The sequence below is a fragment of the Saccopteryx bilineata genome, chromosome 4 (genome assembly GCF_036850765.1).
Source record: "Saccopteryx bilineata isolate mSacBil1 chromosome 4, mSacBil1_pri_phased_curated, whole genome shotgun sequence".
Classification (NCBI taxonomy): domain Eukaryota; kingdom Metazoa; phylum Chordata; class Mammalia; order Chiroptera; family Emballonuridae; genus Saccopteryx; species Saccopteryx bilineata.
The window spans coordinates 42,386,626-42,413,624 of NC_089493.1; the positions used below are offsets into that span (position 1 = coordinate 42,386,626).

General features: G+C 39.7%; 1 protein-coding gene across 1 annotated transcript in view; it reads right to left on the bottom strand.

Moving 5' to 3' along the window:
- The window catches only part of ACTR10 (actin related protein 10), a 29,084-nt gene extending 8,219 nt beyond the window's left edge, over window positions 1-20,865 (bottom strand). Inside the window, exons 1-10 of the mRNA XM_066275850.1 lie at window positions 20,664-20,865; window positions 17,335-17,407; window positions 16,347-16,429; window positions 15,412-15,520; window positions 12,063-12,170; window positions 9,695-9,762; window positions 9,363-9,442; window positions 3,830-3,865; window positions 258-337; window positions 99-172 (exon numbers count right to left, since the gene is read on the bottom strand). Coding sequence (XP_066131947.1) covers window positions 99-172; window positions 258-337; window positions 3,830-3,865; window positions 9,363-9,442; window positions 9,695-9,762; window positions 12,063-12,170; window positions 15,412-15,520; window positions 16,347-16,429; window positions 17,335-17,407; window positions 20,664-20,740 — 788 coding nt within the window. The 5' untranslated portion in view covers window positions 20,741-20,865. The remainder of the gene's footprint in view (window positions 1-98; window positions 173-257; window positions 338-3,829; window positions 3,866-9,362; window positions 9,443-9,694; window positions 9,763-12,062; window positions 12,171-15,411; window positions 15,521-16,346; window positions 16,430-17,334; window positions 17,408-20,663) is intronic.
- Between the last annotated feature and the right edge of the window lie 6,134 nt (window positions 20,866-26,999).

Here is a 26,999-nt window from a genome sequence, read left to right on the forward strand (position 1 = left end):
AATAATAATAATAATGCTAATGATTATGTACAATAATTTTTAAAAGCCAAAAATTTATTCTAGTTCATTATTTTGCTCATGAAAAATTAAGGCCTAACCTGATGGATCCAAGAACATGTAAAATTTTCTCTCCATCTAATGGGTAGTCAACATTTGGGGGCGGTGAGGGACGCTGAAATGTAAGTAATATAAATATATAAATAAATATAAATAAACCTCTGAAGAAAAAATACACTGTACATTGATTTTGAACTTACCTCAGTATTCCCATCAATATTAAATTTTGCTGCTTGGATTTTTAGTCCACGTTTCAGATCACTTACAAAGCAAGAGCGCACTTGAACGAAAAGGAGACTGTGTTATGTTCTGTGATTGAGTCAATTTCAAACATATATGAATCTACTACATAGTTTGAGTCAATCTATGTCCCTGTTAAAACAATCCTATTCAAGTAGACATGCTAATCAACCATTCCTTTGAATTTATAAACTATCTGTCTTTAATTAGCTTATGACAATTTATTCACAAATAAGAAATACTTTTCATAAAACATGTTGTGTTCATCTTCCATAAAATGACATTAAAAAATAAACTGGATGTCCTGGGTTTGATTCCCAGTCAGGGTACACAGGAGAAGTGACCATCTGCTTCTTCATCCTTCCCCCTCTCCCTTCTATTTCTCTCTTCCCATCTAGCAGCCAATGTTCCACTGGAGCAAGTTGGCCCGGGTGCTGAGGATGGCACCATGGACTTGCCTCAGGGGCTAAAATAGCTCCAGTTACAAAGGAGCAATGGTCCCAGATGGGCAGAGCATGACCCCCTAGTGGACTTGCCAGATGGATCCCCCGTCCGGCGCATGTGTGAGTCTGTCTCTCTGCCTTCCTGCTTTTTACTTAAGAGAAATACAAAACAAAACAAAAAGCCCACCTCTGAGAAAATTATTTTATTTTGATACTCCTTAAAGAGTACCATAATAAAAATAAATTCTAGCATTATGAAATGTGTAATTGAATAGAATATTGATTTGAACATGATCAATCTATATCTCTATATCTGATGTTCTGTATCTGATTTTTTAAAAAAATCTTGGTTGATCAGAACACAGAGCCAGCCTGACCTGTGGTGGCGCAGTGGATAAAGTGTCGACCTGGAACACTGAGGTCACCGGTTCAAAACCCTGGGCTTGCCTGGTCAAGGCACACATGGGAGTTGATGCTTCCAGCTCCTCCCCACCCTCTCTCTCTCTCCCTCTCTGTTTCTCTTTCTCCCTTTCTCTTTCCTCTCTAAAATGAATAAAATTAAAAAAAAAAAAAAAAGGACACAGAGCCAAATTTAGCTTATAGTAATAGTAACATTCCTTAGTTTTCAGTTTTCTGGCGTGAGTTTTCTCCCTCTTGGAGCACTCCAATTCTACCACCTTCCTTATACTATATTACCATTCTTGTTTTTATACTTTAAAAATCTTTTTAAAGCCTGACCTGTGGTGGCGCAGTGGATAAAGCGTCGACCTGGAAATGCTGAAGTCGCCGGTTCGAAACCTTGGGCTTGCCTGGTCAAGGCACATATGGGAGTTGATGCTTCCAGCTCCTCCCCCCCTTCTCTCTCTCTCTCTCTCTCTCTCTCTCTGTCTCTCCCTCTCCTCTCTAAAATGAATAAATAAAAATAAAAAAAATCTTTTTAAAGATTTCTACTGTAGACTACCTTTTATAATAAGCTATTTCAAGTTATTTTCAGAAATAGGTAAGAAATAAAATTTTTTTAAGTAGAGACAAAATTGATGTTGAGTGTAAGAATCTAATGACTTGGTTAATTACTTACAAAACTTGTTAGTAAATATATATTAACATATATAAAAGTTTTTTTGCTCACTAACTCAAATATATTTAAGAATCCACAATATGCTAATATGCTAGATATGTAAGTAGGTAGGTGCTCAAGTTACTTATAAAACTTATATTCAAGTCCTCAGAACCATCTAAGTAAGGTAAATGCCTAGCTTCCAAGACTACAGGGTAGGGCAAAAGCAGATTTACAGTTGTTTATATGAAAAATAATGCAATAATTGATAATAATACAAGAATAAACTGTGTTTTATATACTCACAACTATAAACCTACCTTTGCCCGGCACTGTATACCTGACAAAGAAAGGTTCCCTTCTTTAAAGAAACCAAATTCACCGCATTTAAAAGCCAAGAAGAGATAAATTACACTTAAGAATTTTAAAATAACTGAAAAAATACAGGTAACAAACTACATAATTAATAATGAGTATGAGTGTTGCATGTTTGTTTTAATAAAAATGGGTTCCTACTATATATACTATATTATTCAGAACTGCTCTTCTCCTTAATATACACAATCTCCCAAATCAATACATCTAGCTCACTTTAAATTTCTTATTTATTGATTTTTAGATAAAAAAGAGGGAAGAGAAGCAGGTACCATCAACTCATAGCAGTTGCTTCCTGTATGTGTCTTGACCAGGTAAGCTCGGTGTTTCAAACTGGCGACCTCAGCATTCCAGGTCAACACTTTATCCACTGCGCCACCACAGGTCAGGCCATCAAGCTCCTTCCTTTTTAATAGCTACATAGTACCCCTTATCATAAAGTTACCAAATTTTATTCCACATTCCCCTCTTGAATGAGATGCTTACTTTCAATTTTAATATGCCAGATTGTTTTCCAAAAAGGTTAGTCTTCAATCTTTACTAATAGTAATATATGATAATTTCCCCACAATATCATAAATATTGGGTATCTTTCAAATTTTTACTAATATGATGTGTTTCCTAGAGAAATGAGAAAGTTAAACATCTTACAAACATACATGCACAAGTTATAGGCTACATGGAAAGAAATACTCCAAGTTGTTAACAATTGTTACATCATGGAGGATAGGACTGAAAAAAGGGAAGGGAAATTATTATTTTCACTTGAGATATTTCTGTACTGCTTGAGAAACTGCACTAAAGCATGTACAAATGACTGATATTTTACAACTGATGAGATTTTAGGTCACGATACCACGTAAGTGAGCAGTACGATAAACAAGACCCATCTGCAGCCCTAGCTCAAACTGCACCGACTGTGCCACACTGAACAAACTTTCATATTCCAAGGCCCGATTGTTCTAGATCATCTCCAGAATCCACTTAACTCTAAAATCCATTACTATCTAATTCTCTATGAAATATTCTAGAATATTAATTTTACATGACACTCTCAGTACTTAAGAACACTGAATTATAGTTTAAATGCTTTTCCTTTTAGTGAATCAAAATATTAGAAAACTCAATTTAAACATTATCATAAAAATGCACTTTAGCAAAGAAGTAATATATCTTATTAAAATGAATGCATTATACTTTGGCCTCAACTGCAGAATTTCTGAAGTCAGTAAGATGTATAACCTTATAAAAATGCAGTTAAAATACTAGAGTAAATAACAACGCAACACAAAGCCAGTGGATCTCTTAAGCAATTCAACTGTTATTTCATACTGTGAAAACTACTAATTCCTAGTTACCCTGTAAAATGAATCTATAATCGAGAAATTTCTTTAATAATATATCATAAAATAAGCCAAAGCTTACATAAATCTGAAGAGAAATAAAATTATTAATATTAAAAAAAACCAAAACAAAAACAAAAGCAAAAACAAAAAAAACTATTAATATCATTCCATAGACTATACATGAAATATTGTGGGGTATTTTATTACATAATGAATTTAATATATTTTGTATATGTGTAAATATTTTAAAACATATGCCATCCAAACCAATATTTAAAAATCAAAGGGACAAAAATGGGAACTTAGTTTACCTTTAATGTCCTCTAAGACACCTTCTGGAATTGAACCTAAAACAGAAATTTTATTTAAAACTATAGAACTTTAACAATAAGCAAAACAGTTTCTTATATTGCATTTACATTTAAGCAAAAAAATAATTTTTTTTTAAGATTTCATTTATTGATTTTACAGAAAGAGGAGAGAGAAGTGGGGGCATGAGAGGTATCAACTCATAGTTGCTTCATTTAAGTTGTTCATTGATTACTTGTTTTATGTGACTTGACCGGGCAGGCCCAGGGTTTCGAACCAGCAACCTCAGCGTTCCAGGTTGACATTCTATCCACAGGCCAGTCATTTCAGCAAAATTTAAAAAATCTAAGTACTATACTTCTTTAAAAGCCAAGTAGAAAAAATAATTTTGCTTTTAAGGAAGAAACTTCATCATTCCAAGCCAATCCAAAAGTTAAAGCCAAAAAGCACTACTGAATGTCATTACTCATAAATTTGATAAAAATAAGATACCTTAAAAATACAGAATTGGCATTAGATAGAAATTACCTTTCCTACCATAAAAATAAAATAAAATATTTTCTACAATAAAAAACTTGGTTATCTTGTGGTACTTAAAAGAAATATAGCACTTAAACATGAGTTATTTATTTTTCTTTTACAAAAAGTGAAGTTTCAAGTTTGCTTATCTTCCCTATGATAATAAACAAATTTCAGTAACATATTTTTAAGAAGGATCACATGCAGACTTTTACATTTCCCTTCAAGATAAAGGCAATATTTTTAAAAATGAGTGTGAAAGCTAGACCTAATCAAAGAAACCTATACGGCCCTGGCCGGTTGGCTCAGTGGTAAAGCGTCCGCCTGGCGTGCAGAAGTCCCGGGTTCGATTCCTGGTCAGGGCACACAGGAGAAGCGCCCATCTGCTTCTCCACCCCTCCCCCTCTCCCTCTCCTTCCTCTGTCTCTCTCTTCCCCTCCCGCAGCCAAGGCTCTATTGGAGCAAAGTTTGCCCGGGCGCTGGGGATGGCTCTGTGGCCTCTGCCTCAGGCGCTAGACTGGCTCTGGTTGCAACAGAGTGACGCCCCAAATGGGCAGAACATCACCCCCTGGTGGGCGTGCCGGGTGGATCCCAGTCAGGCGCATGCAGGAGTCTGTCTAACTGCCTCCCCATTTTCAGCTTCAGAAAAATACAAAAAACAAAAAACAAAACAAAAAAAAAAACCTATACAATATAAGAAGCCTTTAAGACAGATGTTAGGATATGTAATTTTGTTTCCAAAAATTTTGTTTTCCAGATCAAACTCAGAAACAAAATTTTCTAACCTAAATATAAAATCTTCTAAACTCAGAATTTGTAACCTATTGTTAGCCATGTAAAAATATTCTGATTGATTTTTAAGAACAAATTATTTACATCTAGGGAGACAGAAATGTATAGTTGAAAAGGAATCATGATTTAATAGGGAAATCATGCACTTCCTCCATCTGGATCTATATATCTTTTTTTTTTCTTTTCATTTTTTCGAAGCTGGAAACGGGGAGGCAGTCAGACAGACTCCCGCATGCGCCTGACCGGGATCCAGCCGGCATGCCCACCAGGGGGCGATGCTCTGCCCCTCTGGGGCGTTGCTCTGTTGCATCCAGAGCCATTCTAGGGCCTGAGGCAGAGGCCACAGAGCCATCCTCAGCGCCCGGGCCATCTTTGCTCCAATGGAGCCTCAGCTGCGGGAGTGGAAGAGAGAGACAGAGAGGAAGGAGAGGGGGAGGAGTGGAGAAGCAGATGGGCGCTTCTCCTGTGTGCCCCGGCCAGGAATCGAACCCGGGACTCCTGCACGCCAGGCTGATGCTCTACCACTGAGCCAACCGGCCAGGGCCTGGATCTATATAACTTGTCAGCTATATTTTTAAGTTGTGCCAGCCAATGAAAATAGTCCGAAAAGAAATTAAACTTAAAAACCACACAATGATAAACTATAACTTTTAAAAAGTAATAAACAATATTTAACCACAATGCTTCTTTGAGAAGCAATAAATTTTTATAATTAGTAAGTATGACATTACAATTATTTTCTTTATTATTTCATCCTTTCCAAATTCTTACTTTTGTGCATTTTACTATCTAGTAATAAGAGTATACATACAGTTAATAAACAAACATACATACATATTAAAGGTACATGCTCAAAATCTTTTTCCTGATGGAGCCAGTGTATGACAAAAAAGTATTGACTCTTACCCTTAAGTATTAAAATTTATCTCACAAGAGAATATTTCCAAAAAGATTTAAATCTGGCTATAAATAGATGAGCGAAATGTAACTAGGGTTATAATAAGTTACAATTTAAGAATAAATTCTAAAAACCATAACATTCCTCAACTGCTATACTTTATCTAGGAATATTCAAATAAATTCCAACATGTGCCAGACATTTAGTAATATGAAAAAGTTTTCTTTAGGCAACATATAAGACAGGCTTGAAAATAAAGTGCTAATTTTAGGTGGGTGTAGTTGCTGCCTTGGAAAGGCGCTCCTTCCTCTTACCAAATAACCATGGCTATTTAAACTTTGCAAGTGAAGAATATAAACAAGAGGCATTCGCTGACTCCAGCTCTGAAAAATCATATTTATATTTCAGTTAACTTAGAATACGTAGCATAATATTTTTGTATATAATTTATTTTAAACTGCTCACTATTCAAATCAATTGTACTTAGGTTAGCTTTTTAAAAGTTATAAGGTACTTTAATATATTAATTCTTTTTTGAAGTAGGTTCTAAACACAAAATGAAAGAAGCTCAAAGTTCAGGTAAGGAAACCCAAGTACGTGTAAGACCTGTGTCTGAGCATCCCCTGTACTAAGGACCTTGACACGAGATAGCTTACATTTATTCGCCTTTCAGCGTCAGTGAGATACACGTATATACTTAATTCCTCAATCGGCTGGACTGCAAGTCTAACTATCACAGACACAAATTTGGGAGAGCATGAGAGGGAAAGATGAGAATGAGTCCAAGATGTCCACTTAAAGAAAGGGTCTCCAAAACTACAGTTCATAATTTAGACAAAATGTTACAATGTTTTAAGGAAGACCTCTAGTAAGAATATCTTGGAATGTTACACAACTCATTATCTTTGGATACATTATATAAATGAATTGTCATCACTATATAATAAAAGGGTGGCAAAGAAAAACTATAATCTGATCTACAGAATGAAGAATGCTATTATTTTAAAAATTAAAAAAAAATAAGAAAGCAATATATGCAGGGATAAATTTCCTAAAAAACTGCCTTCCTCTTTCCAACATTTATTTAGTGTCCAGGTAATTTAATAGGTGCTACAGATTGAAAAAGAAATAAAACAGGGGACTTCAAAGTCTACGGAGAAAAACCAGTAAATTAACAGGCAAATAAGAATGTATCATATTGCTATAATAAATATTGCTGAGAGCTTAACAGATAGAGGAGCAATTTATTCTGTTTAGGGTAAACAAGGGAAGCTTCAAAATTAAGGTGACATTCCAACTGAGTCATGCAGAGAGATCAAAGTCAACTAGGCAAAGAAAAACATCCCAGGTAAAAAAAAAAAAAGAATAAATGAAGGCACGGGGTTGTAGAAGGACTATGGCACCTGGAAGACCCTATTAAATTCACTGCAGCTGAAATAAGGTGCAAAGGGTTGAGTTCAGTAGTTAAGGCAAAGAGATAGAATAAAGTCAGGTTTTTTTTTTGTTTGTTTTGTTTGTTTTTTTCATTTTTCTGAAGCTGGAAACGGGGAGAGACAGTCAGACAGACTCCCGCATGCGCCCGACCGGGATCCACCCGGCACGCCCACCAGGGGCGACGCTCTGCCCACCAGGGGGCGATGCTCTGCCCATCCTGGGCGTCGCCATGTTGCGACCAGAGCCACTCTAGCGCCTGAGGTAGAGGCCACAGAGCCATCCCCAGCGCCCGGGCCATCTTTGCTCCAATGGAGCCTTGGCTGCGGGAGGGGAAGAGAGAGACAGAGAGGAAAGCGCGGCGGAGGGGTGGAGAAGCAAATGGGCGCTTCTCCTGTGTGCCCTGGCCGGGAATCGAACCCGGGTCCTCCGCACGCTAGGTAAAGTCAGGTTTTGAAGAAACATACATCAAACAGATCATTTGGATTTTAGCCTGTGTGAGCCAGCAAAGGGGTAATGTAATCACAGTTGTTTTATAGAAGTTATTCAAAGTAACAGTATAAAACAGACTGAATCATTCCAGAGAATAGGCTCCTGTAATAATCCTAGGAAGCTGTAACAAGGCCTAATTTACAACATCTTTTTTTCAGATGTTCAGTGGTATGGACGATTTAAAAAAAAAGGATGAAATCTGAAAGAGATTTCTAAGGGAGAATCAAAAGGACTTGATAACTCCCAGTTTTTTAAAATGGGAGATAAAAAGATGTTATCCTTATCTAAGAATGATTTACTAAAATAAATTTAGAGAAAGATATAATATATTCACTTAAGTTTTAAATCTGAGCCCTGGCCAGATAGCTCAGTTGGTTAGAACATTGATCCAGAGTGCAGAGGTTGCCAGTTCGATCCCCAGTCAGGGCACATACAGGAGCAGATGTTCCTGTCTCTGTCTCCTGCTCTCTCCCTTCCTCTCTCTAAAAAAAATTTTTTTTAAATGTTTAAAAAAATCTGAGGTGCCTAGAGATATGCCTAATTTATATCTAATAATTAGTTGGAAATACGAAATCAAGTTTAGAAAAGAAGGGTCAGGCCCAGTGATACATTTGAGAATCAGTGGCGTCCCTGAAAGCCAAGGGAAGAGATATCAGGAGTATATGATAAGATAAAAGAATAAAAAAGAGCCTGACCAGGCGGTGGTGCAGTGGATAGAGCATCGGACTGGGATGCGGAGGACCCAGGTTCGAGACCCCGAGGTTGCCAACTTGAGCGTGGGCTCATCTGGTTTGAACAAAAGCTCACCAGCTTGGAACCAGGGTCACTGGCTCAAGCAAGGGGTTACTCGGTCTGCTGAAGGCCCATGGTCAAGGCACATGAGAAAGCAATCAGTGAACAACTAAAGTGTCGCAATGCACAACGAAAAAATAATGATTGATGCTTCTCATCTCTCCGTTCCTGTCTGTCCCTATCTATCCCTCTCAGTGTCTCTGTAAAAAAAAAAAAAGAATAAAAAAGAATACATGATAATTAATGTCAAAAGTTCTAGAAACTCAGTAATACCCTTATAATTGCAGCAATATTATCAGAATGATTGTGGGAGAATAACTATGCAGTGGGGTTAAAACAAAAAAAAAGAGTTGAGCACTGGCTGGGTGGCACGGTTGGTTAAAGCATCACCCGGAAAATACCAAGATTGTGGGTATGATCCCCGGTTAAGAAACATACAAGAATCAGCCAATGAATGCACAAATAAGTGGAATAACAAATCGATGTCTGTCTGTCTGTCTCTCTTTCTCTCCCTTCCTCTGTTTTCTAAAATCAATAAAGTTAAAAAAAAGTGTTGAAAAATGAAAAGGAAATAGTGCAAAGCACTCATAAGTAGTTTAGAATGATTTTACCCATCACAGAGGGAAGGCTCTGTTCTTTAGCAGCACTTGTGTCAACAGTACATTGTTCTAATAGTTGAGTTTCCAACTCCCTGAAAGTAAAAAAGTTACTAGAATTAAAATACTGCTGATAGCCTTTTCTTATTTAATATGTTTACTACGTAAAGTATTATGATGCCTAAGTAAAGCAGTTTTATTTTTAAAAGATGAATACTCTAAAGACTAACAGAGAATGAAATGAGGGACATTAAATGTCTATAATTCCTCTACTGAACTCTGTCAAAATAATTACCAGGTTTTTGTGGCACAGGGAAAGCAAACATGCTGAGTACCAAGAAACTCACCTGTGCAGAGCTTTTCCTGCTAGGGGGAGTGCTCCCCAACAATTTAGTACTGGGATTCCTTCATATATCTGTAGGATAGTCAAGGATATTACTATTTCAGGAGATAAAATGTGGTTTCCTTGATATTTTCCTCACTTTCTACAGTATTGTTCTAAATCAGCAAATTCGTATTTCTAAAAGTTAGAAAAAGTCTTTTTTCATATTCTTCCCCAAAGAAAAAGGTTAAATAGACACAAAGAATTCATCAGTAAATGCTAAGGTGACCAATAAAGTAGCTACCAAATTTAGACTTAATACAAAAAAGCCCCTGTAAAAGCTCATTATAATTTATATACTAATTGTTCTCTTTCATTTGTACTTTTTTTTTTTTTGTATTTTTCTGAAGCTAGAAACAGGGAGAGACAGACAGACTCCCGCATGCGCCCGACTGGGATCCACCCGGCACGCCCACCAGGGGGCGATGCTCTGCCCCTCCAGGGCGTCGCTCTGTTGCGACCAGAGCCACTCTAGTGCCTGGGGTGGCCAAGGAGCCATCTCCAGCACCTGGGCCATCTTTGCTCCAATGGAGCCTGGGCTGCAGGAGGGGAACAGAGAGTCAGAGAGGAAGGGGGGGGGGAAGGGTGGAGAAGCAGATGGGCGCTTCTCCTGTGTGCCCTGGCCAGGAATCGAACCTGGGACTTCTGCACGCCAGGCCGACGCTCTACCACTGAGCCAACTGGCCAGGGCCCATTTGTACTTTTAAAATGTGGCTTTGCCTGACCAGGCAGTGCAGCAGTAGACAGAGCAATGACCTGGAATGCTGAAGACCCAGGTTCGAAACCCTGAGGTCGCTGGCTAGAATGCAGGCTTACCAGCTTGAGTGTGGGATCACAGACATGACTCCATGGTCCCTGGCTTGAAGCCAGGTCGCTGGCTTGAGCAAGGAATCACTGGCTCAACTGGAGCCCCATGGTCAAGGCACGTATGAGAAAGCAATCAATGAACAACTAAAGTGCTGCAAATATGAGTTGATGTTTCTCATCTCTCTCTCCCTTCCTGTCCGTCTGTCCCTTTCTCTGTCTCTCTTGCTAAAAGAAAAGTTTAATATGTCTCACACTGTATTATATTTCTATTAGAGCTGAGAAGACAGTGCACAATATTATACTGTGAGTTTGCTACCTTATTTTATAGAACATTGCTTTTGCTAATGTTAATATTTTTAAAAAGGAAAAAAGTATATTGGTAAAAGCTTGGCTTTTGGCAACAAAATGGGTATATATCTTGGCTATATGTTTATATGACCTATATAACTACCTATCCAAACTTTCAATCTTCTCATTTATACAACGAGAATAATACTTAAGTTACAGGGTTGTTAGTAGACTTACACACAAAATACTCTATATTTAAAAAGCTACTGCCTAATTTAGTTTCTCAAGAGTTAATGATTCTTGATTTCCTTCCCTTAAGTATTTCTTCTAATAATAAAGGTAGATATCAAAAATGCAAGTTGTATGTATTTCACCCTCCTTTCCAATGTAGCAATGTCTACTGTCATATTTCAAAGATACATATACTCTGCTTAAATGCTTCTAATGAGAAGGAACTTACCAGTTTATAGTTAGTAATTCCATTATGGGACAGCTTGAACTACTAGAGTCTTTCCTAGTGTTGTGATTGATATAAATCCTGCACTATTTACTGGGCAAGTTACTATGTGTCACATCCTTTGCTAAATACTTTCATACATTACCTCACTCAAGTCACAGGACACCCCTATCAGCTGGAATTATTCTAATTCCAATTTTATGGATAAGGAGATTGGAGCCCAAAGAGATTAAGCTACCTGACCAGCATCATACAATTAGAAAAAAGTACAGCTCAGATTTATACTCAGTGGGTATTAGATTCCAGAACCCAAACCCATAAACCTTATTATGCCATACAGCTGCCATGATAACCTCAGGGGATGAGAGAAATATGTATTCAATATTCCATAGCAAGCCCTTCAGCTATTTGAGAGATTTCATGTTACCACTAAGTTTTAATTTTTTTTTATTTAACTTTCTCAAATTTCTCCAATTACTCTCTGTATGATCTTTTCTTAGAACATGACTATCCTAGACAACTTCTCCAACATGTCCAATTAGCTGATGTTCCTCTTAAGAACTTAACATAATATTCATGAGGTCTGATACCTGGAATATATATTGGAACCAAGTCATAATAATAATTTCTACAAAAAGTAAATTTAAGTCTCACAATCCTATGAACTTTTCCACATGGTAAATCATATTGGTACATGGTAACCCAAAGTAGTTTGATGCAATAAAATCTGTTTGTAATAAAGCAGAGTAAAAACTGATTATCTGGTTGACAAAAAAGATACAGGTAACACCAGGCTTTCCCTATATCCGCAATCCAGGACCATGGCAGAGTTTATCCCAAGTGTCAGAAGAGCCATTAGATGGCTTGGAGCAAGCAAGACAGATGGGACCTAGAACACAACAAAAGCAGAATGAGTGTCAGTAGCTAAAGGTGGTTGCCTTACATTTCAAATATACTTGAAAAAACTCACAGGAACATTAAATTTATTTATATTATGATACCTACTTAATTTTATGGCACTAAATTAAGAACTAGTTTGTTGATTTGAATTTACACATAATTAAAATATACTAAAATAAATAAAAACACTCTTTAAATTTTCTTAGTTGTTTCATTCCAAAATGAAGCATTTAAAAAAAAATCTTGTTCTCTCTGTTTTGGAGGAAAAACTGAAAGAGATAAAAGAAGAGGTCTAGAAACATGAATTTAGTGGTAGAGCATCGGCCTGGCGTGTGAATGTCCCAGGTTCGATTCCTGGCCAGGGCACATAGGAGAAGCGTCCATCTGCTTCTCCACCCCTCCCTTTCTCACTTCTCTCTCCTCTCTCTCTCTGTCCTCCTCCTGCAGCCATGGCTCAGTTGTAGGGCTGAGGATGGCTCCATGGCTTCCACCTCAAGCACTACAGAAGAGCTCAGTCGCTGAACAATAAAGCAATGCCCCAGGCAGGCAGAGCATTGCCCCCTAATGGGCTTGCTGGGTGAATCCCAGTAGGGGCATATGCAGGAATCTGTCTCTCTGACTCCCCTCCTCTCACTGAATAATAAACAAATAAAAAAATAAAAAATAGTGCCATGGCCAGTTGGCTCAGTGTAAAGAGTGTCAGCCTGGCATATGGACACCCTGGGTTCGATTCCTGGTCCGGGCACACAGGGGAAGCAACCATCTGCTTCTCTCTCCCTCCCCTTCCTCCATTTCTCTTTCTTGGGTGCTCAGAATAGCTCATTGGTCCTAGTGTCACTCTCAGGCACTAAAACTAGCTAGGTGGATTTTTTTAAAAAATTCTACTTATTGACTTTTGGAGAGGGGAGAGAGAGAACAAGAGAGGGAGAGGAAGAAAGAGGGGGACAAGCAGGAAGCATTAACTTGTAATAGTTGATTCCTGTATGTGCCTTAACCAGGCGAGCCCAGGGATTTGAACTGGTGACCTCAGCATTCCAGGTGTACGTTTTATCCACTACACCACCACAGGTCAGGTTAGCAAGGTGGATTTGAGCATTGGTCTCAGACAGGGGTTGCCGGGTGGATCCCAGTCAGGCACATGGGGAAGTCTGTCTCAGTATCTCCCCTCCTCTCACTTAAAAATAAAATAAGTAAAATAAAAAGATGCCTTTGCCAGCAAAATGGAAATACAGAAAAAGAATTCTTGATTGTCTTTATTCATTAAGTTTGTAATAGGAACTATGCTTTAAAAACATAATATAGAAGTTATAATTAAACTAAAGAACTATTTTTAAAATCCTTAGTTCTGTGTAACATCTTTTCAGTGACAATTGCCAGACCTGGTGACACTTTATATATTCGATAAGTATTTAATTAAATTATGTAAGTCCACCATAACCAAATGACAAACAAAATAATGGTTATATTCTTTTATTGAAATGGATACAGCAAATAGGATACATAAACACAACTAAAACTCAAAGCATAAACACAAAGAATCATCTTTTATTTTATTCAGATTAAGAGCTGAAGTGACTTCTTGTATTATTTGTGTTCTTTCTACTGAAAACCAAATTCCTAAATCTATGACATCAGTAAGTATAGGAGGAATGTAACCTGTTTCTATGTCTTAATAAATTACAACACAGAAATATCAACTGCCCTTATCTCCTAAAGACATTATGATTTTTTATATATTTTAAGTTCAGTAGATTGTATGGATAATATATTTATCTGTGCTTACTTTCTTATATGTTGCACACATGTTTATACAACCTTCTAGTTTCCCTTGCTGAAAAACCCTAAATTCCTAAGAAAAAGGTTGTTTTTTGTTTGTTTGTTTGTTTTTTGCATTTTTCTGAAGCTGGAAACAGGGAGAGACAGTCAGACAGACTCCCGCATGCGCCCAACCGGGATCCACCGGGCACGCCCACCAGGGGGCGACGCTCTGCCCCTCAGGGGGCGATGCTCTGCCCATCCTGGGCGTCGCCATGTTGCGACCAGAGCCACTCTAGCGCCTGAGGCAGAGGCCACAGAGCCATCCCCAGTGCCCGGGCCATCTTTGCTCCAATGGAGCCTTGGCTGCGGGAGGGGAAGAGAGAGACAGAGAGGAAGGCGCGGCGGAGGGGTGGAGAAGCAAATGGGCGCTTCTCCTGTGTGCCCTGGCCAGGAATCGAATCCGGGTCCTCCGCACGCTAGGCCGATGCTCTACCGCTGAGCCAACCGGCCAGGGCCAAAAAGTTTTTTCTAAACCTTAAAGATTCTTTGTATGATCTTTTCTTAGAATATGAAATTTAACAGTCTTAAATCAAAATTTTGTTCTTTAAAATAATCTTGACTCCTATAAAATGAAAGTTATAAGAAATGTTACTAACATTGAGATGTAAGAGTCATTCCTGGCACTGCCTACCTAGTCTAAGGGAAACATTACTTGAATATTCCGTTAAATAAAAACTTAAAGCCTAAGTGAAAGAATAGAAGAATTTAGAGCACTCAGCATAACTGAACAACAGACACTAGAAACAACTGGAAGAAACACATCATAAACTCCACAGTATACAATATACTTTTTAATTCTGAGAAACAAAACAAAACAAAAAACAGTCCCCAAACAGAAAAACCTGCATTAAAATAAATAAACAGAGGCCCTGGCCAGTTGGCTCAGCAGTAGAGCATCAACCCAGTAGGTGGGACGTCTCAGGTTCAATTCCTGGTCAGGGCACACTGGAGAGGCAAACATCTGCTTCCCCTGCCCTTCACTCTCTCTCTTCCCCTCCCACAGCCATGGCTCGATTGGTTCAAGCACATTGGCTCCAGGCGCTGAGGATGACTCTGAGGTGGTAAAAATAGCTCAGTTGTGAGCATGGCTCCAGATGAACAAAGCATTGGCCCCAGACAGGGTTGCTGGAGGATCCTGGTTGGGGGCATGCGGAAGTTTATCTCCCTTTCTCCCACTTAAAAACGAACGAATAAACAAACAGACAGAAACATCAATAAGAAGAGATCTCCATTTAACTAAATAGTAGATGAAATACTAATTACACATGAAATAACCATACACAGAAGGAAAATAGTCAACTTCAGGCTTCAGTTTACTCTGTCATCTGTAACATATACAATGAAGGAGATAAATGAGGGCTTTTTAGTTTAAGCTTTGAGTAACTACAAAATACAACATATAAAACAAGTACCTCAAAATACTTGAAAAGAACGCGAGTGAGTGTCTCTCTGAAGTGGGAAGGACATAGCACTGACTCAATAACCACAACCCGGCGATCTCTGGGATTCACCAACAGATGCCTGAAAAGTGAGAGTTTTGTTTTGTTTTTAAAAGTAAATAAAAGTTTGTATTATTTTTGTACATGATATAACTTGTTAAGAATAGAAAAACTGTACTACATTAGCTTAAGATACTTTATGACAAAAAGACATCTTCATGTTATTACTCAGGAAAAGTAACATTCCTGATATCTTCCTACATTTTATGTACTGTGTCAGGAACTTCACATCTATTAAATTATTTCAGAAAATAAAAACAACAGCTTACTATGAATTGCTTGAGCCATTAAAAAGACATTTTATTTCTTCAGGTTACAAAAGTAAGAAAAAATATATGTTCAGAAAACTCTAACTATAATGTAAGTTTATAATCTGGGAAATATAAATACCTTATACTTCTATTACTCAGAAAGTACCATATATATATAGCATTTTTTATATTTTCCTAATTGTATGTGTGCATGCAATATTTTAACAGAAATATTCATTCCATAGTTGTTCTGCAACTTACTTCTTTCAATTATCAATATGTCTAAGACAACTGTATCAGTACATATAGATACAGAACTCTTTTTAATGTCAGTGTGTCTTATAAAGATGTACAACAATTTAATTATCCAACCCTCTTTATCAATGGACATTTGATTTACTTCAAATATTTCCTTATGCTTGACTGTTTTTCTAGCCTTCAAATATATTTGGAAAAGGTTGGAAATAAGCAAGTAAATATGGCAATGGAAGTCAACTTTTCCCATCAGCTGTGCTACAGCTAAACATCACTATGACTGGTACTAGGAAAATCTAATCACAAAAGCTGGGGGAAAAAACAAAGAGCATTGCATCCTACCTGAAATACAGCATGTGGATAAATTCCTTTAGGTAGGAATATAATTCTTCTGTGTTGATATTATATTGAACAACTTTGACAGGCTATAAAAATTAAAATGACTTATTAATTTATAATAATAAAATAATCTCAAATTAAAACATGCTTATTTATTTTACTAGTGCATTTTCTGATAATAAATCAAAAGCAATTTGTATTGAGAATATAACATTAACTGTAGATTAATCATGTCAGAAATCCTTAAGAATTGGCATGTCCAAAATGATGGAAATTTTTTTGTTTGTGGGCTATAAAAGTGTGCGTCCATAAATAAGTAAAGCACTATGCTCATCTACAGTTTTCCTTCATCAGATTTATCATTTAGGCGGGAGTGATAAAAAAATCAGCATTGATTAAAAAGCACCAAAAGGTCCTGGCTGTTGGTTAGATCAGGGGTCCCCAAACTTTTTACACAAGGGGCCAGTTCACTGTCCCTCAGACTGTTGGAGGGCCGCCACATACAATGCTCCTCTCATTGACCACCAATGAAAGAGGTGCCCCTTCTGAAAGTGTGGCGAGGCAGATAAATGGCCTCAGGGGGCCGCATGCGGCCCGCCTGGGTTAGAGTATAGGAGCATAGTCTGGATACACCAAGGTTGTAGGTTCAATCCCTGGTCAGGGAACATACAAGAATCAACCAATAAATGCATAAATACACAGAACAACATATTGATGCTTAGGTCTTACTGGGATAACAAAAAAGTTCTAAAACTGGACCACGGTGATAGTTACAGAACTTAATATATTTACTAAAAATTACTGAATTGTATACTTAAACAGGTGAGTTTTATGGTACGCAAAATTAAACTAAGATTTAAAAAAATTTCCTTGAAATACAGTCAGAAGGTATACAGTTAGCACTGTTCTAATCAACCTTACTTGAAGTCACATTTAAAATATATTACATTACAGTACAGGATTTATTGCTAATTTGTTTTTAAAAAACTACCTTAGGCATGCCAGTTTTTTTAATCACACTAGGAATTATACATCTTGGACTGGTTTCTCCGGCAAATCCACACCTGCAAATAAACAGAATATTTAAACACTTAATTTGTAAGTCTTTCTATACATTTGTCAGAGAAACAAGTTTTCTGTATTTGTTTAAAAACAGTGGAGCCTGACCTGTGGTGGCGCAGTGGATAAAGTGTCGACCTAGAATGCTGAGGTAGCCGGTTCAAAACCCTGGGCTTGCCTGGTCAAGGCACATATGGGAGTTAATGCTTCCTGCTCCTCCCTTCTCTCTCTCATTCCCTCTCTCTCTCCTGTCTAAAATGAATAAATAAAGTCTTTAAAAAAAAAATTAAAAAAAACCCAAAAAACAGTGGATATAAACACATCTGGAAACATCTCTGATGCATTCAAAGGGACAGAAAAAAAAACCCTAAGGAAAAAGTTAATCCCATCTATTTATAATTGTGCATTAAAGGTAAAAAAATTGTTTCATATTAACACTGATATATATCAATTTTTAGAGCAGCATTCACTTTTCAGTTTTTAATTTTATCTTAATTAATTAGTATTACTAGCTCCTATTTAGACACATTCCCCTGTGGTCTATTTTTTTTTTTTTTGTATTTTTCTGAAGTTTGAAGCGGGAGGCAGGCAGACAGACTCCCGCATACGCCCAACCGGGATCCACCCAGCATGCCCACTAGGGGGCGATGCTCAGCCCATCTGGGGCATTGCTCCTTTGCAACCAGAGCCATTCTAGTACCTGAGCAGAGGCCATGTAGCCATCCTCAGTGCCGGGGCCAACTTTGTTCCAAAGAACCCTGGTTGCAGGAGGGAGAGAGATAGAGAGGAAGGAGAGGGGAAAGGGTGGAGAAGCAGAAGGTCATTTCTCCTATGTGCCCTGACTGGGAATTGAACCAGGGACTTCCACATGCTGGGCCGACACTCTACTGCTGAACCAACGGGCCAGGGCCCCTTTGGTCTATTTTTTAATCTATGACTATTTGGCATAGTTGTTATCATACTGTTCACAAATCATGAACTCAAATAATACGCTTCTGCCTATATTTAGTCTTCGTCGCTATCATAAAAGTGCTTATTTCACCCTTTTAAAAAACTATTCTTCTTTGAGTATTTAGGTATTTCTATTTGTTTTACTTTAGTAAAACAAAACTTTGTTTAAAATGTTGCTAAAAAATGATCAACTTAGGTTTAGTATGAAGATTATCGCTTCTTGTTCTGTCTAGTTTTCAGTACCACTCTCTTCCTATTTATTTCCGACTAGTTCTTTCCATCTTCTGTTAGTCACATCTCCATGTCTACTTGTACCAGTGCTCAAGTTTCCCAGGATGCAACTCACTGGTTAGATTCAACTCCTTTCTTTTACTTTATAAGTTCATCTTCTTATCACCCTTCACTGCCTTTGTGAATAGTCATCTTCCTGTATAGCAGCTTTGTTTCTCACTTCCTCAGCATGTGGCCAAAGTAATTATCTTTGGATGTCAGACTCAAGGTACTTATTATGCTAGAAATAAAACCTTTATAACATAAAAAAGGAGGTTTTGAATTGAACAGTAAGAGAATGGACTGTTTAATCCAATTCTGGTGCATCTGAGGTCCAATTTTTAAATACGCTCTTTTGACTACTTATTCAATAGTTATTAAATATAAGGTAACCAATTGTCCTCCTTTTGTAAGTTCCATCCTCCTTCAAAAAGTGTCCTCCTACATGTCCTCCTTTTTGATACTGGAAGACTAATCTGTAAATGTCCATATTCATCGATGCAGAGTTGACCCATTGCATGTGATGTGATGTATTTGTATTTGACGTGACGATTCGTCAAGGATCAGTACAGTGCGAGATGTGATTGATTATGAGACTTGAGAGAGCATGCAATATACCGAGTGCACAAATGGTTTTGTGTACTTCTTACTGAAACACAACATGGCACATATGACATTGTAGACTCACGGTTATTTTTTTTATCAGTGAATATTCAATCATAGACAGGTAAGCACAACTCACGTTTTATTAATTCATTATCTATTTAATAATTTCCAAATACATATAATTTCATTTACAAGTATTTTCCTGAAATTTGAGTTTTAAAGTGGAAGTCTATCCTCAAACCATAACTATTAATAATGTGTTTTGATTTAATAGTTGCATAAAACAGATGTTTTTTAATTAGAAAATGATAAATATACCCAAAAATCACTCCAAATTAGTGGTTTTGTTTGACATTTAGTTTTACTAAATGAGTACTTTTTTCTTACAATTATTATTAAAAATTAACAGGCATGTAAGCATAATTACAATATAAAATATTACAAATGTTTTTATTATGTATTTATCATGTTATAGTGCAATGAATAAAATGTTTCTTTTATTTACAATATTGTTTTCTTCAATTATTTTTGTCCTTTTCATTGTAAAAATGTTGGTCACCTTATTAAATACCTACTTTGTGTTAGACATTATTCAGATTTAATATACATAAAGATTTTCAAATGTTTTCATTTCAAGTATATACAAGACACAATTCTGTCACTCTTTTCCTGAACTCAGCGCAAGAGCTCCCAAGGTGGAGCCCAAGGACCATTGTGAAACAAATCCCCCAAACTATGCAAATATATTTATTAAGGCTTGCATATATGAGGCTTTCATTCGGGTGTCAATGAGGTCTATGCCATCCAAAAGACTGAGAACCATTACTCTAGTGTTTACAAGTTGCCTCCTAAAACATGTCAATTTTCCTAAATCTAAGAGGTTTTTTGGGAGGGAAGGTGTTCAATCTCGAGAGTCTCATCTACAGAATTTCACCCTTTTGATGTGTTGTCTCCCTAATTTGACTTCCTATTCTTGGGGAGTAATTGCTCCGTCTTGAGCATATTTGGATTTCCAGCACGAACAGAAGCTCCATTCGGCAAGTATTTAATGATGGAGATGGTCATTAAGTGTTATAATTCGGATGCTAGCCTCCTAAACTGACAAGCCCAGAGGAAGCGGGGACTAGGTCATCGCTGTCATCCCCTGTATGGGTGACCCCAAAGGGTCTGCTCTGTTTGTGGCAACAACAGTGAGCGTCGGCGAAAGCAGTTCTCCCTCTCGGGCCTAGAATTTCTAGGAGTCAAAACCCGACCGCCCACCAGGTCCTCGGTATTCGCATCATCCACGGTGGTAATAATAAGGGCCATCATTTGCGGACAAGCTGGGGTGTGGGAGGAACGTCTCACCCTGCCGGTTAGCCAACAGTTAGGTCCCGGGCTGCACCTGGGCTTCGGCCACCCGCCATCCCCCCGGACGACAGCCGAGCCACTCACTTGGTAAAGGCCTCTCCCAGATCTATCACGACTGCTGTTTTCTCTCCGCCGCTCCCCAGGCCCTCGTACAGCGGCATGGTGCTGAAGGCACAGTAGGTAGGAAGACGCCGGCCGAAGGCCTAAAAGCTTCAGCTCCCAGCGGCGGAGGAGGGCCGGGCACCAGGCGACAGGAAGCCGGCGGAGGCGACGGCGGGGGCCTTGCGTGACCGCGGCGCGCCGGCCCCGGGCTGTCCCAGGCTGTGCCTCATTCCGCGTCGGACCCGCATCCTCGCAGCCTACCCGGCCTGTGGCAACAGGGAGAAAGAAATGCGCGTTCCGCCTCTGCTCTGGGTGCTGGGGCGCGGGGGGCGCGGGGAGCCGAGGCGGTCAGGCGCGTCGGCCTCCCCAAAGGGAGCGGAGCCACTCCGGGTCCTTCGCGTCGAACACGCCCTCAAGTGGCGCTTGGGGTGGAGTATCCCTTGTACGGTGGTGGCGAGGTCTGCCCTCCTCAGGCGATGGTTAGAGAAGCTCAAAAACAGCTGAAAGACGGCATGCAGAAGCTCAAAAACGGATTCTTGCATGCAGCCTTGGGGCAGATTTTGCTCTGTGTGTCTTGTGTTTTGTCTATACCCTAAGCTTCTCTAGAAATACAGAGAATGGGTATCCTCTTCATACCTGTGTGCACCGAAACTAGAGAGATTAATTATGGTGCCATTGCCCCAACGGCAAAGCCAGGATTGGACCCCAAGACTTTATCCAAAACCTGTTCTACTGATGGTTTGGAGAACAACACGTATAAAAAGCTTTTTATTTGATAGTCATTCTGCTGAAAGTTTTCATTTTAATCTGTAAGAAAGCAGTTAAAATAACATCTACGAATCTTGGTGTATGGATAAATGGAGTGGTTTAAAGGAAGGAACATTGAACCAGGGGTTCCTATTTATTTGAAAACTGAGGAGCAGTGTAATCCGAGAAAAGTTAACTCTTTCTAAGCCAGTGTGCACACAGCATGGGGATTCTGTAATTTAGGTTGTTTAGAGCTCACTGCACAGCTCTATTTTTTCCCTGCTAATACTGCCACGGAAAGGAGTAGTTGGGATGAGTCTCTGCCTTGTCTCTAAGACTACAGTATAGGACAGGGGTCGGGAATCTATGGCTCGTGAGCCAGATGTGGCTCCTTTGATGGCTGCATCTGGCTTGCAGAAAATCTTTAATAAAAAAAATAATAATAACGTTAAGAATATAAAACAGGCCCTGGCCGGTTGGCTTAGTGGTAGAGTGTCGGCCTGGCGTGCAAAAGTCCCGGGTTCGATTCCCGGCCAGGGCACACAGGAGAAGCGCCCATCTGCTTCTCCACCCCTCCGCCGCGCTTTCCTCTCTGTCTCTCTCTTCCCCTCCCGCAGCCAAGGCTCCATTGGAGCAAAGATGGCCTGGGCGCTGGGGATGGCTCCTTGGCCTCTGCCCCAGGCACTAGAGTGGCTCTGGTCGCAACAGAGCATCGCCCCCTGGTGGGCAGAGCGTCGCCCCTGGTGGGCGTGCCGGGTGGATCCCGGTCCGGCGCATGCAGGAGTCTGTCTGACTGTCTCTCCCCGTTTCCAGCTTCGGAAACAAACAAACAAACAAACAAAACAAAAAAATATATAAAACATTCTCATGTATTATAATCCATTCATTTCCTACCGCTCATGTTCATGGTTGCTGCTGGCTGGAGCCAATCACAGCTGTCCTCTGGGACAACACCAAACTTTTTTATTTATTTTTAATTTTTTTAATTTTTTGTATTTTTCCGAGGTTGGAAACGGGGAGGCAGACAGACAGACTCCCACATGCGCCCGACCGGGATCCACCCGGCATGCCCACCAGGGGGTGATGCTCTGACCATCTGGGGGGTTGCTCTGTTGCAACCAGAGCCATTCTAGCGCCTGAGGCAGAGGCCGTGGAGCCATCCTCAGTGCCCAGGCCAACTTTGCTCCAATGGAGCCCTCACTATAGGAGGGGAAGAGAGAGACAGAGAGGAGGAGGGGTGGAGAAGCAGATGGGCGCTTCTTCTGTGTGCCCTGGTCGGGAACTGAACCTGGGACTCCTGCACGCCAGGCCGACGCTCTACCACTGAGCCAACTGGCCAGGGCGACAACCCCAAATTTTTATTGGATAATGCATAACGCGGATCATTGTATGGCTCTCATGGAATTACATTTTAAAATATGTAGCGTTCATGGCTCTCTCAGCCAAAAAGATTCCCGACCCCTGGTATAGGAAGAGGAATGACCTGTTTTTCCACAGTATGTTTTTCTTACCTGCTGTAGATGTCTGAACCTCCCTACAAGAGAAAAGTCTCAACATCATAAGAGTTAAGGTTGTACAATGCATAAATGAGGCCAATATAATGTTAGCAGAATTTGCTGATCAATGATCTTACTGAAGCAAATTGCCCGAGTTAAGAAGATGAGGTTGGAGTTGTAATGGGGAAGGAAACTGCACAATGAGTGAAAAAGGATGAACAAGTATGTTTAATAGAGTCAGAATGTTTGAACAATACCCTTCACTTGGGTTCAAATTCTGTTTCTGCCACCTTCTGTCAAGTTTCTAACACTTCTTTTTGTGTGTGTGTGTGTGTATTTTTCCGAAGCTGGAAACGGGGAGAGACAGTCAGACAGACTCCCGCATGTGCCCGACCGGGATCCACCCAGCACACCCACCAGGGGCGATGCTCTGCCCACCAGGGGGTGATGCTCTGTCCCTCCGGGGCGTCGCTCTGCCACGACCAGAGCCACTCTAGCGCCTGGGGCAGAGGCCAAGGAGCCATCCCCAGCGCCTGGGCCATCTTTGCTCCAATGGAGCCTTGGCTACGGGAGGGGAAGAGAGAGACAGAGAGGAAGGAGGGGTGGGGGTGGAGAAGCAAATGGCTGCCTCTCCTATGTGCCCTGGCCGGGAATCGAACCCGGGTCCCCCGCACGCCAGGCTGACGCTCTCCCGCCGAGCCAACCGGCCAGGGCCTCTAAAACTTCTTACCATCCATTTTCTTATCTGCAAGCTGTCCTGCTACTTCACCAGGCATTTGTGAGATCAACTGAGATTATGTTTGTGAGACGATTTTAAAACTACAAAGTGTTATTATTACCCATCCTGTCTGCTCACCATCTGTATTTGTTTTCTAGGGGTGCCATAACAAATTACTCTACCTGGATGACTTAAAATAAATTTATTTTCTTATAGTTTTGGAGGCCAGACTGGAAATTCTAGATCAAGGTGTTGGCAAGGTCATGCTCTCTCTGGAGGCTCTAAGGCAGGGGTCTCGAACTCGCGGCCCGCGGGCCGCATGCGGCCCGGATTGTGCTTGTTGTACTGATTTTTTTTTTGTTTTCAACTGCAGTGAGAAAAGTGTTGCGTAACAGTTGCCTTTTGTAGACCTAGTGCGGCCCACCGAACAGCTGTGATCTTGCTCTGCGGCCCACATGCTGAGTTGAGTTTGAGACCCCTGCTCTAAAGGATCATTCCAAGCCTCTTTCTAGGTTCTGGTGATTGGCAGCAATCCTTGGTGTTTCATAGCTTGTAAGATGCATTACTTCAATGTCTGTTGTCATCACCTGGCCTTCTTCTTTGTGCCTCTGTGTTGTTGTATGATGTTCTCTTCCCTCTCTTTTCACATTATTTTCCTTCTGGGCATCTTTGTGTCCAAATTTCCTTCTTATAAGAAAATGGTCATTAGATTAGGACCCCAATTCTTTCCAGTATAATGTCATCTTAATTTGATTGTATCAGCAAAGACCCTAATTCCAATCATGTTACATTTTAAAGTTCTTAATGGACAAGAATTTGGGGAGAATACTATTCAACCTAGCACACCTGTTAAATGTTAGTGTTCTCCATGATTCTACCCTTAGGTCTCTTCTTAATGTATACATTCTCCTTTGACAATCACTCCCATACATACAGCTAAAGCTAATGTTTGAGTTCTATTTGCTAGCTCCATTTCCTGTATATAATCATATTTATTTCTTTTTAAAAATACTTTATTTATTGATTTTACAGAGACAGGAGAGAAAGGAGAGCATGGAATGGGAACTATCAACTCATAGTTGCTTCATGTTAGTTGTTCATTGCTTGCTTGTTGTATGTGCCTTGACCAAGGAAACCCAGAGTTTTGAACCGGCAACCCTGGCGTTCCAGACTGAAGGTTTATTCACTACGCCACCACAGACCAGGCCATATTTATTTCTAATTATAACTTTATGAGTTAAGTATTCTTATCTCCACTTTACAAGTAAGGGTACTGAAGCCAAAAGAGGTTAAATAATGTGACCAAGGCCTTTCAGCTGGTAAGTAGCATAGCAGGAATTTGAACCTAGCCAATCTAATTCAAGAACCAAAACTAAACTATTTAATTATAAAGTAATTATATTTTTTTCATAGAATCTTCAATCTTAGTATATGAAGTGACATAGAGGTTTTCAAGTCTAAACTCCAACGTAACATAAGGCTTTCCTTTCTATCTCTGATGAGTGTTGTTTCCCCAGACATTTCCAGTGATGAACCGAGAGCTCATGGCTTGTTGGTATCTACACATACTGAAAATGCATTTGATAATACAGTTAGATTTCTTTTAAAGAAAAAGAAATGCTGTAAAGATACGAGTCATTTTAAAAAGCTCAACTTTCCAGTAGCTTGGTATAATGGACCTGAGTTTCTGTCCTAGCTCTCTTAGCTGACTGACTTCAGGCAACTTCATTAGACGCTGGGCTTCAGTTTCCTTTCTTGTTAAATGAGGAAGATGTACCAACACTAATAATGTATACTAGATTGAATGGCAATCTGCATTCCTTTAGCCAACACCTCTTATTCTCCCCCACTTCCTACGTTTTTTTTTTTCCAAGCTAGGCATTTCTATTCTTCATTTTCATAGTTGTCAGGCAATTTATGAGCTCATTTACCCACTTCTAGAGTTTCTCTATTTTGCTACTGTGCCCCATAAATGACACAACACTGAAGAAGAGCTTCTAGTATGATAGGGCTCAACTCTCTTTCTGTTTTAGATTTTATTTATTGAATTTTGGAGATAGGGGAGACAGAGAGAAAGAAAGGAAGAGAAGTGAGAAGTGGGAAGTATCTACTTGTAGTAGTTGCTTCCTGTATGTGCCTTGACCAGGCAAGCCCAGGTATTCAAACCAGTGACCTCAGTATTCTAGGTCATCGCTTTATCCACTGCGCTTCCACAGGTCAGGCAGGGCTCAACTCTTTCTTCTGCTGCTACACTTTATTAATATATAGTGGTAGGTTTCTTTGTTTTATTTTCAGTCATACATACTATTGATTCAGTTCTCTCTTGTCTTGTAAATAAAAATTTAATATGTACCTAAATTTGGAGCCTTTACCTCTTTCTGCTAAATTTAATCTAGCTAGTTTTGGTCCATCTTTCTATCCTTTCTATATTGTTTTAAAAAATATATGGCCGTGGCTGGTTGGCTCAGCGGTAGAGTGTCGGCCCAACATGTGGAAGTCCTGGGTTCAATTCCTGGTTAAGGCACACAGAAGTGACCATCTGCTTCTCTACCACTCCCCTTCTCTCTCTCTCTCTCTCTCTTTTTCTCTTCCTCCTTTCCCCTCATAGTCATGGCTCATTCAATCAAGTTGGCCCAGGGTGCTGAGGATGGCACCGTGGCCTCCCCTCAGGTGCTAAAATAGCTCATTTGCCGAGCAGTGGCCCCAGATGGGCAGAGAATCACCCCATAGAGAACTTGTGGGGTGGATCCTAGTCTGGACACATTCTGGAGTCTGTCTCTCTGTCTCCCTGCCTCTCACTTAATAATAATATTAAAAAATGTAGGCACTGGCCTGACCAGGTGGTGGAGCAGTGAAGAGAGTGTTGACCTGAGATACTGAGGATCCAAGTTTGAAAGCCCAAGGTCGCTGGCTTGAGTGTGGGATGATAAACATGATCCTATGGTCACTGGCTTGAGCCTAAAGGTCCCTGGCTTGAGCAAGCAGTAACTGGCTCTGCTGGAGCCCCCCAGTCAAGGTACATATGAGGAGCAATCAATAAACAAAGTGATACAACTACGAGTTGATGTTTCTCATCTCATCTCATCTCTCTCTCTAAAAAAAAAAGAAGAAAAAAGTAAGCACTGGCTGGGTTGCTCAGTGGATAGAGTTTCGTCCCAGTGTGCTGAGGTTACAGGTTCCATCCTGCGTCTGGGCACATATGAGAAGCAACCAATGAGCGCATTAAACTAAATGGAGCAACTAAGTCAATAATGAGTTGATGCTTTTCTCTCTCTCTGTTCCTCTCTCTCTCACAAATCAATAGAAAACATTTTTTTTAAATGCAAGTCTTTTTAGCCCTGGCCCATTGGCTCAGCG